Below are 16,834 nucleotides of genomic sequence, written 5' to 3' on the forward strand. Positions count from 1 at the left end.
ATTCGGAAGTGGCACTGCTCTGGTTTGGGGGGTTACTGAGGGCTGATGCAGGGTTGTTGAGGCGCCCTGCTGGACCCCTGCCTGGCTCCTGTTGAGCAGTGTGTGAACCAACCATTGAGATGACTGCCATTGAGATGACTGGGTCTCTCGTAGCTTGTATCTGTGACATCTTCAGTGGGAAATAACCCCATTTCCAGTTCACTGGTAATACTTCTGTGGCACATTGCTCCTGATGGACCACAGAATCCCAGACCATAGATATGTCAATTACTTAAATCATCCACCCAGAGCATGTGACAGCTGATGCTCCATCAGCCCGGGTTCTGGAAGAGAACAGCAGAGCAGAGCCCCCAGCCTATCCACAGTGAGTCTGTTCCTCAAGCAAGAAATAGACCTTTGTTTTAAGCCAGGAATCCAAAACTAGGAAGAGCCTTGGTGACTTTTACGGGTGTTCTCCCATTCTGAGCAGGTATAATTGTTTTGAGCCAAGGGAACATATGCATTTTATAATTTTTTCGTGTGATTGGAAATGATTTGATTTTTAAAAGACCTTCTTATTTATTCATAGATTAAAAATGAGAAACGTGGGAACTCATGAAAATTTGCCTTTTTCTCTCTACCATTTTTAAGTGCCAGGGCCTAAGTACACAAATACATGAGTGACACGACCTTTCCTGTACTTGCTTCTCTCACAGTGTAGTGAGGGAGAGAGAAGCATAAGTAACTTTGATGCTTTTTGCATGGTTATGATGACTTACTGTGACCTGAATTATTGTTTAGTTGCTAAGTTGTGTCTAGCTCTTTTGCGACCCTATGGACTGCAGCCCACCAGACTCCTCTGTCCATGGGATTTCCCAGGCAAGAATACTGGAGTGGGTTGCCATTTCCTTCTCCAGGGGATCTTCCTGACCCAGGAATCGAACCCATGTCTCCTGCGGCTTCTGCATTGCAGACAGATTCTTTACCACTGAGTGACCGGGGAAGCCTGTGACCTGATTATGAGAAGCAAAGGGTAAGGTTGCCAGCACAGGCCAGAACCAGGCTGCCTGGGCTCAGATCCCAGCGTTTACTACTTACTGAGTAAGCCTCTATGGTCCCTTGCTTTATTTCCTCATCCATAAAAAGGGGAAGGCAATGGTGCCTCCTCACAGGGTTTTTGAGAGGATTCTGTACATTTGTGGTATAAACACTTGCAGAAACACTCTTGGTACGTAGTAAGCACTGAGTAAGCATTAGTCCTGTTGCTTCTAGAAAAAAGTTACTTGAGTGTATTGTCTCTGATATTACATTGATGTCATAATTTATACTCATAATTTTAATATCATACTAAAAGATACATACAAATAACTAAAAGTTTTGAGTTGTTCTGACCTAGTACATGTCAACCGAAAAGCTGATACAATTCAATTTTTGAAAAATATGGTTGGACTTTCTTCCTTATTTAAAAGTTTTCTCAGTCAGCTCAGACTGCTACAACAAAATACCACAGACTGAATGGCTTAAACAACAGAAGTGTGTTCCTCAAAGTTCTGGAAGTTGGGAAATCCGAGATCAGGCTGCTGGTGGATTTGGTGTCTGGTGAAAATTTTCCCAGATTTGCAGCAGGTCACCTTATTACTGTGTCCTCACATTGGGGTTGGGGGAGACCTCTCCAAGTCTCTATTTTTTTTTTTAATTTATTAACACAAGCCCCCCCCCCCTTTTTTTTTTTCTTTTGCCACACTGCAAGTCACATGGGATCTTAATTCCCTGACTAGGGATCCAACCTGTGCCCTCTGCATTGGAAGGCGGAGTCTTAACCACTGGACCACTAGGGAAGTCCCTTCAGAGTCTCTTCTTGAAGTGAAGTGAAGTCGCTCAGTCGTGTCCAACTTTTGTGACCCATTGGACTGTAGCCTACCAAGCTCCTCTGTCCATGGGATTTTCCAGGCAATAGTACTGGAGTGGATTGCCGTTTCCTTCTCCAGGGGATCTTCCTGACCCAGGGATTGAACCCGGGTCTCCTGCATTGTAGACAGACGCTTTACCGTCTGAGCCACCAAGGGCACTAATCCCACTATGACCTAACCTCCTAAAGGCCCCACCCCTGATACCGTCACACTGGGGATCGGGGGTTCCATATGTGATGCAGACGTTCAGTCCATGGCAGTATTGTAGATGCACTTTGCCTTAAAACAGGAAGCCACAGTTATGCTAGCTGGAACCAACCGTTTAGTCCTCAAACAGGGACAACTGCGTGGCCCAGGTGACACAGCCACAGGGACTTCTGGCCTCTGTCCCTTCTGGCTTTAGACAAAGCTGGTGTTCTCCCCTTTTGACTCCCAGGCTTTCTTTCCCCATTAGGGTGTCTAAGGCCCTTGTGCATCTCTGAGTTGTAACACACCCACCTGTGGCTCTCTGGCCAGATCTCTCCCCAGAACTGACCCCTTTTCCCCAAAGCTCTGGGCCTTCAGTGGGGCCTCTGTCAGCTGTTTTTTTATGTTAATTCTCAGATTCAGTCGTTCTTATTTCCTTTTTAAAAAGTGATCTGTTATAAAATTTCTCTAATAGGCTAGATCCGAGGCCTATTTTTAGAAGGGCCCTCAGTCTTCCTAAGTTACCTTGTTCCCCACCCTCTGCTCTGAGAAGGCAGAACCCTGCTTGTTTGCCATCGTGTCTTGGCCAGACAGTCTCCTCTGCTTGAATGCCCCTAGTGGGCAACTGCCCTGGCAGGACAAGGCATCACTGAGGTCTTCAAGCAAATGATCTAACAATTTTAAAACCTTGATGTTGAGTGCAGACTAGAGGCCAGCACTGTACTGAGTCATTCAATCCTCACAATAGCACTGTGAAATAGGGCTACAGTTTTCTGAATTTCACAGATGAAAATAGTAGCAAAGAGCAAACCCATTTGGCCCATCACCAAACCTAAGGGCTAATAATCATAATCAAAAATTGCTTCTATTTATTGTGTACATATTACATGCCAGGTGCACTGGTAATGCTTTGAAGGAGTCGCTCCATGTAACCCTTGATCTGATCCTTTGAGGTAGGTTCTAGTATTATCTTCACTTTTTAGGGGTCATGTGCCACACAGCTTACAGGATCATAGTTCCCTGACCAGGGACTGAACTGGTAGCCCTGGCAGTGGAAGCACAGAGCCCTAACCATTGGACCACCAGAGAAGTCCCTATCTTCACTTTTTAGAAGAGAAAATGGGTAAGGAGAGGTTAGAACAACATGGTCACATCATACAAGTTGTAAATGGCAGACTAGGCTTAAATGAGAAAAACCAGAAAACTGGTCAAGTTTTGAAGTGAAGAATGGACTTTGTTGTAAAGATGTTTCTTGGGCTAGTAATGTTTTTGAAGGATATGTCATGGCAATTTCTGGAACCAAGGAGATACCTGTGATCCTTTGTATAAACCCAGTCTATAGCACAGTTGACAGTCTTGCCTGTCCTCATTTCCAGGCACAGACAACCGGCCAGACAACCTTGCCATTCCAAGGAGGGGCTGGGATGGGATACCGGCAACTCAATGGTGCCAGTCCATCAAAGCCACTGAGCTCTTGTCATGATCAAAGCCAGCCACCCCAAACCTAGTACTCAGAGGCAAGAAACTCCTATCTGTGAATTACCTGCTAGCCATCCAAGCTTGAGGAGGAGTCCCTAAAGAAGAGGAGGCATGTGATGGGATCTTAGCTTGATGATTTCTATCCGATTGTACATCAATTTGGCGGGGGGAGACTCTGAAAAACGAGTACGTCTCTCCACAGGTGAGGACCTGGGGTGGCCATATACACTCCCCTCCCTGTTCACTGGGATACGAATTGAGTTCTGAGGGGAGGACTCACCTGAGAAAAGATAGGGGGGACAGGGGCGGACTCTGAATAGTCCATTCTTTATGGCCTTTTCATATTAAGGAGGAATGTGATTAACAGAGTTCGAAAATTACATGGTATTCCATCAGGTAAATCTTTTAAAATTCTCATTGTTTAAAGAATTAAAAAGCACATCTCTCAAGCCAGAGCAAGGCTATTATCCATGTGGTTTGGGCAGGAGTTCTATATAATTTAAAGCGAAGGGAGAGTTTTTCTTATTGTAATTTAGAAACAGTTCTCCCCTGAGAGACCAAGGGGTCACAAAAATTAGAATAATGTAACTAGAAAGCCTCTTAATGATGTTTTTCCCTGTTGGAGGATGTTATTATGTATTTGGCTAATGCACAGTATGTTACTGAGCTGTGGTTAATAGGGAAAAACATTTTTATGTGTTTTCGAGTCAGATGTTGAACAAAAATAATAAAGTATATACTCACAGGCTGTAACTTCACTCAAATGGCCTCAGAATTAAAATAGATCAGGCTTATGAGGCTCTCTTTAAAATATGAGATTAAAGGACTTCCCTGGTGGTCTAGTGTATCCCTGGTGGCTCAGAGGTTAAAGCATCTGCCTGCAAGGTGGGAGACCCGGGTTCAATCCCTGGGTCGGGAAGATCCCCTGGAGAAGGAAATGGCAACCCACTCCAGTATTCTTGCCTGGAGAATCCCATGGACGGAGGAGCCTGGTAGGTTACAGTCCACGGGGTCGCAAAGAGTCGGAGACGACTGAGCGACTTCACTTTCACTTTCTTCTTCTGGTGGTCTAGTGGTTAAGGATCTGCCTGCCAATGCATGGGACATGGGTTCGATCCCTGGGTCTGGAAAGATTCAGATTACATGCCACAGAGGAACTAAGCCCACACTCCCCAACTACTGAGCCTATGATCTACAACAGGAGAAGCCATGGCAAAGAGAAGCCTGTGCACTGCAGCTAGAGAATAGCCCCCGGTCACTTGCTGCAACTAGAGAAAACTCACGTAGAAACCAAGACCCAGCAGAGCCAATAAATAAATAATAAAATTTTTTAGAGATGTTACAAAAATAAAATATGGGATTAAAGGAACTAGTAAATGGGCAAGGATGTTGTGGCATTCTTTCCAAGGTGATGTTTTTCGAATTTCACCAGTTTTCCGTTTTCCCACAATGTGTATTTTAGCACTCAAAGCATTCCAATCACATTAGAAAAACAGAATTACTTTTTTTTTAATTCATCCATTTTATTTTTAGAACAACATAAGATATATCTCAAATCCACTTGGGCAATAAATATCTTAATAAATATAACATAAATAAATATAAATTAGTTCACACCCTTTCATTAACATAAAATTATATAAATAAATACTTTAAAATAAATTATGTTTGAGTGTTTGTTTCTACAAACACTTTGGTACTAAAATAGCTTATAATTCCTTACTCTTCTTTTAAAGCGGAAAAAAAAGAAAATATGTTCTGTGAGGACATTTTCCCTCATCAATTTGCTCATCAAAACTTATAAAAATAACTTATGCCTAGTAAATACGAATAGACTTGATCAAAAGAATCATGTGGATAGAACAGTCACATTCTGCAAGTCTGGAGAGATGACTCATGGAAACAAGCATGAGAATTCTGTACCAGCTTCAGTAGGGACAGGTCCAGCCACCCCCTCCCCAGTTCTTAACCTATGCCCTATTACAATCTCTTTGGTTCCAATTGTTCTAAAAATGATTTTAAGGTTAGGAGAGACCTCAGCATTCTAGGAAGAACTCAGATAGCTCATCATTCTGTCGATGGTCACCGCACGAATTCTGAAGGCGTGAAGAAGGATGCAGAGCTTGACTTTTGTCTTGTAAAAATCCAGTTCTTTCAGGGAGGGTTTCTGTGGCACAGTCTCACTGTCGAAATTCAGGGCCTAGGAGAATAAATATTGAGCATGACATAGACGGTATTCCAAAATTAAAACGTTCATCTGTAAAAATGGGTGAAGCCAATACACGTCTCAGAGCCTGCAACCCACTCCCTCATTGCTTCTCCTAAACCCAACGCAAATCCACTCCCAGCCAGATGGGCAGGCAGAACCTGAGAGAAGAAGTGCTCATTATCCAAGCACATGGATCTTCAGTGAGCTCTGAAAAGACCCTGAAAGCTATTTAGAAAATCATCAGTGGGAGTTGCATTTTAGAAAGGAACAATTCTGTTAAGAGACATCTGCTGTGATATCCAATTAATTTTTGTTCGTTACATTAAGAAGCTATGTCCTTTTCAGAACAGGGAGGTGATGGATTGCTACTGATCGGAAACTGTCAGTATCAGACCTGCTGACTACAGATAGTCGTGTGAGAGTATATAAACCTGGCACTGGGTCTCCCAGTTTGAGCCCTTTAATTTGACAACACAACACAAGACCATGTGCGTGCAGTTGCTCAGTTGTGTCCGACTCTTTGTGACCCCATGGACTCTAGCCCATCAGGCGCCTCTGTCCATGGGATTATCCAGGCAAGAATACTGGAGTGGGTAGCTATTGCCTCTACCAGGGGATCTTCCTGACTCAGGGATAGAACTTGGGTCTCCTGCATTGGCAGTCAGGTTCTTTACTGCTGCGCCACCTGGGAAGCCCATATATTTGCACAAGGATCAGCATTTTTGCTTGTACTTCCTCACAAAGAGCCTAAAAGAAATGTAGAGTGGGTCATCACCCCATTTCAGAGGGGAAGAAACTGAGGCACAGAGGTACAGAATGTTTGGGCCTAGTTGTCTGATTTCTGGTGGAACTGACTCCATTCTTGGTCCTGAAAATAAAATATCATCTACAACTGTCTAGATGGTAACATTCTTTGATACTTGCATGATGTTCACTGCTTTTCAAACAAGTAATTTAGCACCCCCCCAAAAAAATGAATGAAATAAAAATAAATTTCTTTTCAGATAATCATTCTTGACACTGTATTTATCCCATGCCCTGGTCACCACAGCAGCACCCTGCTCTTTCTTAAGTGGTTATTTCTATGTTTCATATTAGCATCCTGTGTTCTGGTTATTCAGGAAATTACAAAGCAAGTTCTTGTCTCTGAGTAACACTGTGGACGTCCCCAGGTGATAGGTCATTTCTCTCTTCCATCCACATTTTGGTTCCGGATGGGTCCTATCCAGGCACTAGACTAGTGTGTCTTTACTAACAGTATTTGCAGATATGCATGCTGGCCCCTGTCATGAACATCACAGAGGTTTTTGAGATGTGTGAGAAGATGAGTGTAGTGGAATCCCCTTTTGGAGGTTTAAATCCTACCTCTGCCATTTCCAAGCTGTGTGACCTCGGACAAGCGAACAACCCTCTAAGCATGGGATTCCTCCTTTCCACAGACCCCATGTGGTTGCCGTGGGGACAGCACACGTATGAACATCTTTGCCCAGAGCCTGGGGCACACCGCATGATCAACAAGCAGGAGGCTGCTTTCCTTCATGTGATCGGCTCATGTTGCCCTCTCACTAGAGGGCACCCTAGAGACTGTCTCCCCTACTATGTAGCTGGCTTTGAAGGGGGCATTTCAGGCCTCCCCGAATCCAGGAAGGGCTGACAGTAGAGCCCTTCATCAGGGACCCTGGCTGGCTGTCTCAGCATGAAGGATGGGAGGCCTTACCTGCATCAGCTCAGCAATAGCTGCCAGCATGTTCTGGTCTAGAAAGATTTGCCTCTTAGGATCCATCAGAAGCTTTGCATTCATGGCCTGGAACTCCACGTGGTACATCTTCAAGTCCTCATAGATACTTCTAAGGCACAGGGTCTGGGTGATACAATGAAGTGGGGAAGGAACCATTGAGATGGGCTAAAAACATCCCCCCCTACCCCAATGCTGCATTTGAAGAAAGATTCTTGTGTCTTACTGTCATAAAAGAGGTCTTTCCAGAAGCCAGACAATGCCCATTCTAGAAGAAAAAAATAATGAGATATCAATGATATGAATTCATAATATGAGCTGAAACCTTCAATTTTCTGACTTACAGTTATAAAAGATGTCTCTCTGGAAGCCAGGCAACTCTCATTCTAGAGCAAAAAAAAAAAAAAAAAAATCACACATCAAAAAGATACTAATTTTTAATATAAATTTTTTGACTCCTCAAACATATCAAATTTTTTCACTGTGGTAAAAAACACATAAAATTTATCATCTTAACTATTTTAAAGTGTATAGTTCAGTAGTGTGATGTATATTTCACACTGTTGTAAAAAAACACATATTTTTACACATTTTTATTTCAAATTGAACTTCTACAATGGGGCGTGTTGACATCCCATGAGGATAGAGCCCAGAAGCATGCACATTTTTGGAAGAAGATGAGGTCTGATGCACAGTCCTTAACCATGTTATAAGCTTTGGGAGGAAAATCCTCTATACCGTGGCTAATTCCAGTGGTAAACAGGCCTCCACTGTGCTGGTTTTATCTTTGGTGATATCTTCATGATCGATCTCCTCAGAAGTGCAGGAGTAAAATTCTAGAGTTTGTCTGGCCTGTAAAATATATAAAAAAAAAAACTCAGCTTATGATATTAATAAGGCACCAGGCTCCCCATAACGCTGGCACCAAAGCAAGAGTTGGCTGCCTTTGACCGCCATCTCTGACCTGTAGAAAATTCAAGGTCTTCATAAGACCAAAGAAACAGGTCATTGACACTCTCTCCCACTCCATCCTCTCCTTTTGCTTATGACATGTTTCTCCTGATGATATGTTTCTCCGTTATGTAAATACTACAAATCATTTCAACAGGCTGTGCTAATCAGCCTCTACACCATGCTGGGACACTTGCTTCTGGTGAAAACAGTTTTTTTTCCTTTTGGCAAAGCATCTGTGTTTTATGAATATCTTTTTCAAATATAGCTTCTAGAGGGGGATTGTTAAAGTCACCACTTGACGGATATAACAAACATGCAACCATGAAAACAAGTGGAGATTTAATGTGTGGTATATACACACACACATCATCTTACAAGCATGCTGAACATACTTATGAAATTTAGCTTAAGAAGTCAATGATTTGTTGATTGAAGATCGAGATCATTTTTCCATTCAACAAGCCTGATATATGCTATGCTAGGTACTAAGGAATGTGACAAAGAAGGGGACTGTATTATTCCCGCCAGGATTCCCAGTTCAGCTGTGGAGACAGGCCAGTGCCCAAATGACCAGGGGACATGCCAGCAGGTGAGAAGGGCTGAGTTGAAGGGTCAGAAGGCTCTGAGAAGGGCGTGGAAAGAGATGAAAAGGTTCCCCAGAGATGGGACATCCTCAGAGGAGGGGGATCGTCAGGCAGAGGGAACAGCATGGGCCATGAAACAAAGCTTGAGAGTACAGGACACGTGTGGGCAACAAGTAGCAAAGCTTTCGACCCTGTCTGCTGTAGGAAGAAAAATGCCCCCGCCAGAGATATCCACCTCCCAATCCCTAGAACCTGAGACTATGTCACGTTATGTGGCAAAGGGGAATTAAGGTTGCAGATGAAATTAAGGTTGCTAATCAGCTGACATTGAAATAGATTATCCTGGAGTGTCTGGGTGGGTCTAGTGTAATCTCTGGGTCCTTGTAAATGGAAGAGAGAGGGTGGAGAGTCAAGGTCAGAGAGATGAAGCACGAGAAAGACTCATTTGTTGGCTTTGAGGATGGAAGGGGGCCACCAAGGAATGGGGGCTGCTTCTAGATGCTGGCAAAGGCAAGAAAATGAATTCTTCTCTAGAGTCTCCAGAAAGAGATACAGTTCTGCTGACACCTTAATTTTAGACTAGTGAGACCCGTTTCAGATTTCTGACCTCCAGGGCTATATGATAATAAGTTTGTGTTGCTTAAAGCCATTAAGTTTGTGGTAATTTGTTACAGCAGCAATAGAAAATGAATACACTGCTCCTGGAGGCCTGAGCAGGTTGTAAAAAGTTAGATTTGCAACTACACTGCAACAATAAAAAGAAAAAAAACTCCAAATAAGACAATAGTTTTATTTCTGTGATAATTGCGTTCCTTTGGGCTGCAGTCCATGGGGTCGCTAAGAGTCGGACACGACCGAGCTACTTCACTTTCACTTTTCACTTTTATGCGTTGGAGAAGGAAATGGCAACCCACTCCAGTGTTCTTGCCTGGAGAATCCCAGGGACGGGGCAGCCAGGGGGCTGCCGTCTATGGGGTCATACAGAGTCAGACACAACTAAAGCGACTCAGCAGCAGCAGCAGCAGCAGCAGCATTCCAAAATGAAACAGTAACTATCTATTATTATGGCATTGTTAAAAAAGATGAATCTATGAAATAGTGCCTGGCATACAGTAGGCACTCAACAAGTACTTTTTAAATGAAGAAATGAATAAATAGAGCAATATATATATATATATATATATATATGAAATGTGGGTCCAACTGTTATAGTTCTTCAAATATTTTCAGGAGAAGCTAGAAATCTGGATTCTTATATGAAAGGTCTACTTTTTCAATGACGCCAAACTCAAAAATTAAAATAAAATATAAAAGACACTGACCAAACTTTACAGATCTGTGGGCTGGATACGGCCTCTGAATCACATGCATTTGCTACCTCTGTTTTCTCTACAAGTAGCCAGCTGATTTGTTCTGGCAAATTTGACACATGAATCATACTAAAAAATCAAATTGAGTTCTGTGATCTTCTGACCTTTGGTGCTGCCTCAGGGAGTAGAAGAGTCAAATTTTTCACATGAAGTATCTATTTAAATCAGAGCTCCTAAATTTTACCCATATCATACTTTTCTTTAGGAATCAAAGGACTTATCTCTGTAGTTTTCACTTGGTGAGCTGCCTTTTTAATTCAGATGGATTGAACTGTAAGGAACAGCAGTCAGCTCATTATAAAAGGTTGGAGGTGGGGAGAGTTCGTTAAGGAGAACTTGTGGCACTGAGCTTACTTTAAGATATTCATAAAGCAACAAGCTAGAAATATTCAAGAAAGATTTTCTAGAGAGCAGGAAGATCAAAGGACATCTTTTAAAATATCAGTTGAGGCTGTTGCAGCCAAAGCAATAGATGTTGGAAAGTTTTTAAAGGAAGAAGAAGAAACACTTTTTGCATTAAAATATGAAAGCTAAAAAAAATGACTGAAGCTTTAAATAAAATTAGATAACTCGCCCCCTAGAAAAGGAAGCCTGGACATGCACTGTCATAAGCCCCCTGAAATGTGTTACTCTAACAACAAACAGCCATCAGACTGGAAGCTGGCGAGGACTGTGTGGGGCAGGGCCGATTCATCTTTGTAGCCCCCGGAGCACAGAGGCCGCCCCTAATAACAGTTTCCTGGATTGATACGTTGTCAGAGGAAGAGTGTGGGCTTGACACAATTCCATCTCTGTTGGCAGGCTACAGGGAACACTGTAAATATCCACTTTCCTCTGTGTAGGCACAGCCAAAACGAATGCCATTGTAATTTATGACCTCTCCTGCCTTCTCTGGAGACACAATTTCATTGAGACTCTTTAGCTAATAGTTGGGCCATTTGTAAAGTTCCCTCTTTCTCTCTTGACAGCTCCTGATTAACTTCCACAATTTCCCTGCAGTTCCTTCAGGTGACCAGGAGTTCAGAGATGTCCCTTAACTAGAGAGACTGCAGTGGGAACAAGGACAATGAAAAGCTCACCTTCTGTAGCGTGTTGCTGACAGCCCTCAGCAGGTTTTGGGAGTAGTCGAGGCAGCTCCTTCCTGGGCTTGCTGTGGTGGTGGGGAGGCTCCTGCCCAAACTGAGGTGGGGCAGGTGGTGGAGGAGAACCAGGGTGGATATGAGGAGGAGGCCTGCAAGGGAATCCAGGGGAAGAATGAGCAGGCTGGCCTCCACCTTCCATCTCTTCTGGCCATGTCCACCCATCTCCTTCTGGGCACCAACCTCCCACTGATCTTCTTTCAGCAACTGAGAGATGATGAATTAAGCTCTTGAAGGTCAGTGCTCTGTTCTAGGGTTGGAAACCAACTCACAGACACTATCACCTTGTGAGTTCAGACCAGGGTGCAAGGCAGAGTTCACCCAGAAAAAGTCTCCATTTCAGGAGGAGGGAAAGTGAGGTCAGGTGGGGAAGCCACCCAGTGTTTTGGAAACAGTGGGTAGACACAGCCTTGCTTTGAAGCCGACTGGCTGGGATCTGTCCTCTTAATGGTGTCGCCAAGGGAGCCTGGGCAAGAAATTATCCTGCGGGGCCTCAGTTTCTCATCTGTAAAGCGGGCATAATACTTAGCGCCTGGGGCTGTTCCACGGTTAAAAGAGAGGATGTCTTATAGGGCGCAGGATAAGCCCGCAGTGTCTCCCTGCGTCCTTCCTCCTCTGCACGAGATTGCGGTCTTCCAGTCTCCACGTAGCCCATCCCAAGTTTCTGCCTCCCGGCTGCGGTCCCCCAACCAGAGCGCTAGGCTGGTTACTCACTGCGAAGCGGGCACATGCTGAGCGGAGCGGCGGGGACGCGGAACCGAGCCGGCAGTTGGACGCAGACCGGTGCACGCGGCAGGTGAGGGTGGTGGTTGGGAGGCCAAACCAGGGGTCACATTTTTATAATTGCCCGAGGCGCGGCAGGACTTTCCCGGGACTCTGATCTCTTGCTTGCTTTCTCTCTCTGTCTCTCTCTACATCAGCTTCTCGATGACACGTGGAGTCTAGCCCGCGGGACTGGAGCGCTTTCGGATTAACTCCCCGTGCGCCCGGCCGCAGTCGTTCCGGGACGGCCCCGCCGCCTCCGGCCTGGGCCAAAACGAAAGTGAAATTCGGCGCAGCGTCGCGGCGCAGGGTCCCCGGGCAAGCCTGACCCCTGGCTCGCCCCCCTCGGACGCCCCCCGCCCCCAGCTACCCAGCCCTGGCCCCGCCGCCCCGCAGCGCCCCCTCCCGACGGAACACCGAGTAAGGCCACCCCCTGTCCACCCAAATCTAGGATGAGATCGGACCTCTCGCCTAGTTCTGGAGGAGAGTAGGCAAATCATTCAATCATCATTCATTTTTTTCATATAGTCCACGGTGTGCCAGGGTGACACCCAGGGGCATCCAGCAGTGAACTGGTCACTTTCGGCTCACTCCCACACCAAATCTGACTCAATGTGTTTTATTCCTGGGTACCATCTAAAATACAAAAAGGGATGAAACCAGACTGGCTATGCAATAACTACTCTTAGAAAATCCAGTTTCTTACAGTGTCCAGGAGAGAATCGTTAGAGTTTAGTGGGATGGATGTACAGAGTCCTGGGAGGAGAGGTCGGAGAAACGTCATCAAGGAGCATGCAATTGAGGAGGCAGCAAAAGCGCCCAGAAGGAGGGAGCTGCGACTTGATTGTTGACAGGTGAGTAGACATTAGACCGCTGCGGGTGAAAATGGGATGCAAGTTCTAGGTCGAGGGAACAGGGCTCAGATACACGGTTGGGGAAGGTAAAGGAAGGGGGTGATCTAGCAGTCCTGTACGGGGTGTGAGGTTGGAAAGGGTGAGGGTGCTGTGCTGTGGGGGTAGTAGGGTCCCTGCTGGGAAGTGTGCATTCTTCTGAGAATAGTGGGACGCAGTCTAGGGTTTTAGGCAGGAGATGCGGTTGCATTTGCATGATGGGAAAATCAGCAGTAGTGTGGACGATGGGGGCTTCCCTGGTGGCTCAAAGGTAAAAAATATGCCTGCAGTGGAGGAAACCTGGGTTCAATCCCTGGGTTGGGAAGATCCCTTGGAGGAGGAGGGCATGGCAACCCACTCCAGTATTCTTGCCTGGAGAATTCCATGGACAGAGGAGCCTGGTGGGCTACAGTCCATAGGGTCACAAAGAGTCAGACATAACTGAGTGACTAACACATACATACACACGGGGGATGGGTCCCAGGGGTCAGGAGTGGAGGGCATGACCAAGCCCTATTCAGATTGGAGCCTCAAGGGTGGGCAATGGAATCCTCAGGGTGGGGAGGGACTAAGACTTGGTAACTCCTCAGGTGAGCAGGATAGGAAGGTGCTGAGGATGGCTGAAGAGAGGTTGTTCTGGTTCCTGTGCAGGGGTTACTGTAAGAGGGGAGTGAGTTTGGAGGAGACACTGAGAAGTTCCATTTTGGATGTGTTGGGTTTGAGGTTCCTGTGGGACTTTTCAGTTCACTCATTTCTACCATGAGCGTTAGTCACCCTGGGTATGTATGAAAGGGAAGGGTGTGTTTGATCATCCACTCAGAGCCTCCAATGGATCTGACTGCACTATGGCCCCAGGACTTCAGTGTCCAGTGTCCACCTTTAGGCAGATGCACTCATCTTGTAGAGGGATAAGCCTTCTGGAGTACAGGAGAGAAGAGTGGCGCTTCCTCTGGATCCCTGTTGAAGTCTGGATGGATGAGGTCATAGTAAGCCTTGAGATGTTATCGTGAATGCAAGGCAGGGCCAACCTTTACTAAAGATGTGGTGATGAAACCAATTAGGAGAAAGCTGTGTTAACCCCTTCTCTGATTCCAGCTCTCTCTTTTGTTGGTATCAGTCCCCTTAGTAGATCATCTGCTATGAGATACTCACCATAGGGACTTTTAGATGTAAAATGAGACCAACAGTTGATCTCTAAGGCTCCTTCCAATGCTGTGGTCTTTGAATTACCCCTTGGGGATAGAGAGCAATGGATTGTCAGAAACAGTTGCATCTGCAGGTTGTGTGAAGCAAATAAGGGGTACTGAGCTGTACTGTTGCCATAGGGATTTAGGATGGAGTTATGTGTACTTAAAGTCACCCACTCCAGTGTTCTTGCCTGGGGAATCCCAGGGACGGTGGAGCCTGGTGGGCTGCTGTCTATGGGGTCGCACAGAGTCGGACACGACTGAAGCGACTTAGCAGCAGCAGCAGCAGCAGCAAAGTCAAAATGAAGTCAAGTTTAGCTGAGCCATTTCTCCCTTGGAAGGGCTGTCTCCTATGAAAAAGAATTTCTGCAGTATAAATGAACATCAGGCCTATGCTCAGAATGGATTCTTGGCCACCAGACATGATTTCTAACCTGTACTTTAGTGAAACAGTTCTCTGATGTGCTGCACATTCTGTAGCCAAGATAAAAGGACAGACTTCTTCTGAGATAACATTAATGTTCTATAAGAGACATTCTTTGGCCATGATCGCAATTACATGGTGTCTAGCACTATATTGGATGTCTTGGCCAATGAGATAAGGAAAGAAAAAGAAATGAGAGATTTAAAATTGGAAAGTGAAAAAAAAATAATAAATAAAATAAAATAAAATTGGAAAGTAAAAGACAAAACTCTCATTATTTACAGTTGATATATAAAAAAGCAACAGAAAGAATAGATCAAATACTAAACTAATAAGAGAATTAATCTGTATGAACTCTATCTATAAATTTCATTGGATACAAATACTAACTTTCAAAAATCAACCAAATTTCTCTACATCTGTAACAACCTTTTAGAAAATATAATAAAAATAATGTACCAGATAATAAATAGACAGTAATAAAAAGAAGATACCATTCACAATAGCAGCCAAACTATAAAGTAACTGCCTGTTGATGGGGAAGCAGTACAGTGGTTAAGAATATGGACTTTAAACTGTTTGAATCCAGGTTCTGCTAGTTACATGTGTTCTTGTGCAAATTACTTATCTGTCTGAGCTCAGTTTCCTTATCTGAAAAATGATGATAATAAAGGTACTGTAGGGTGGTTGTGATTATTACATGAGTTAATGTAAGCATAAAATCACCATTGGGGAAAATTCAGTCAAGAACATAGAGTGATTTAATTTAAATGGAAACACATAACCTTGGGTGGAAGATCTTAAGATATAAATAAATAGCTCAAGTCTCTTTTAGTTAATTCACATATTCAATGCAATCCCAAAACAAATTACAAATAATTTTTCTGAGGAACTTAATAATAAGCCTAATCACAGTACTCTAGCTTTGGGGCTTCCCTGGTGGCTCAGAGGTTAAAGTGTCTGCCTCTAATGTGGGAGACCTGGGTTCGATCCCTGGGTCAGGAAGATCCCCTGGAGAAGGAAATGACAACCCACTCCAGTATTCTTGCCTGGAGAATCCCACGGACGGAGGAGCCTGGTGGGCTACAGTCCATGGGGTTGCAAAGAGTCGGACACGACTGAGCGACTTAACTTTCACTAACTTTCAAAATATATAAGAATAAAAGCCCATGAATATCTAAGTTAAACCTGTAAAGAAATAATAGAGATAGGCAAATAGTCCTACCAGATATAAAGATATAGTTCAGAGCAATAGTAATAAAAATAACATTTGGCAATAAGACAGTCAAATGCACCTTTCAAACAAAATAGAAAATTATAGACAGACTCGTATGTATGTATATTTAGTATAAAGGTATGATGGCACTTAGATCAATCAGGGAAGCATGGATTGTTTAGTAGAAAATTTTATCATACAGAAGTGGAGCCACTTAGAAGTAGGTTAAAGACTAAATGTGAAAAGTAAAATTATTACAGTAGTAGAAGAAAATGTAGGACACTATCTTCATCATTCAAGAGTGGGAAGGACTTCTTAAAAAAATAGGAAAGCCCCAAGTCGTAAGTGAAATACTCAAATATTTGATTACATAAAATTAAAAATTTCTGTAGTATGATTTCCTGTTAACTATGGACAAAGTTAAGAGATAGCTGACAGACTGGGAGAAAATATTGTGCAATGTCTAAAACCAACAGGAAAGTATAGAAGGTACAGAGGTACAGAAGACTAAAAGTCAGTAAGAAAAAGAAACCCCAGTGACGATGGGCAAAACTTATGAACAGGCAGCAATATACAGAAAGGAAACCTCAAAGGCTAACCAGCATCATGAGATGCTCAAATATAGTATAATCTGAAAACTACAACAGTAAAGAAGAAGAATATATCACTTTGACCTTTTAGACCACCAAAAAAAAAATGAGTACATTGGACACTGACAAGTGTTGGTGAAAATGTAGGATCCTAGGTTCTTTTATATAATGCAAGTAGACTGATGCAGCTATACTGGAGGGCATTTTGGCGTCTGGCTTC

The 16,834-nt window shown here is 43.9% G+C and overlaps 1 protein-coding gene across 1 annotated transcript; it reads right to left on the minus strand.

Moving 5' to 3' along the window:
- Positions 1 to 5,576: 5,576 nt before the first annotated feature.
- Positions 5,577 to 12,275, minus strand: IL12A (interleukin 12A). The gene is given in 7 exon segments (NM_174355.2): positions 5,577 to 5,754; positions 7,481 to 7,624; positions 7,725 to 7,766; positions 7,843 to 7,884; positions 8,237 to 8,350; positions 11,486 to 11,637; positions 12,260 to 12,275. Coding segments are annotated over 7 exon segments (666 nt in total). The 3' UTR covers positions 5,577 to 5,598.
- Between the last annotated feature and the right edge of the window lie 4,559 nt (positions 12,276 to 16,834).

The sequence above is a fragment of the Bos taurus genome, chromosome 1 (genome assembly GCF_002263795.3).
Source record: "Bos taurus isolate L1 Dominette 01449 registration number 42190680 breed Hereford chromosome 1, ARS-UCD2.0, whole genome shotgun sequence".
In the NCBI taxonomy this organism is placed as follows: Eukaryota; Metazoa; Chordata; class Mammalia; order Artiodactyla; family Bovidae; genus Bos; species Bos taurus.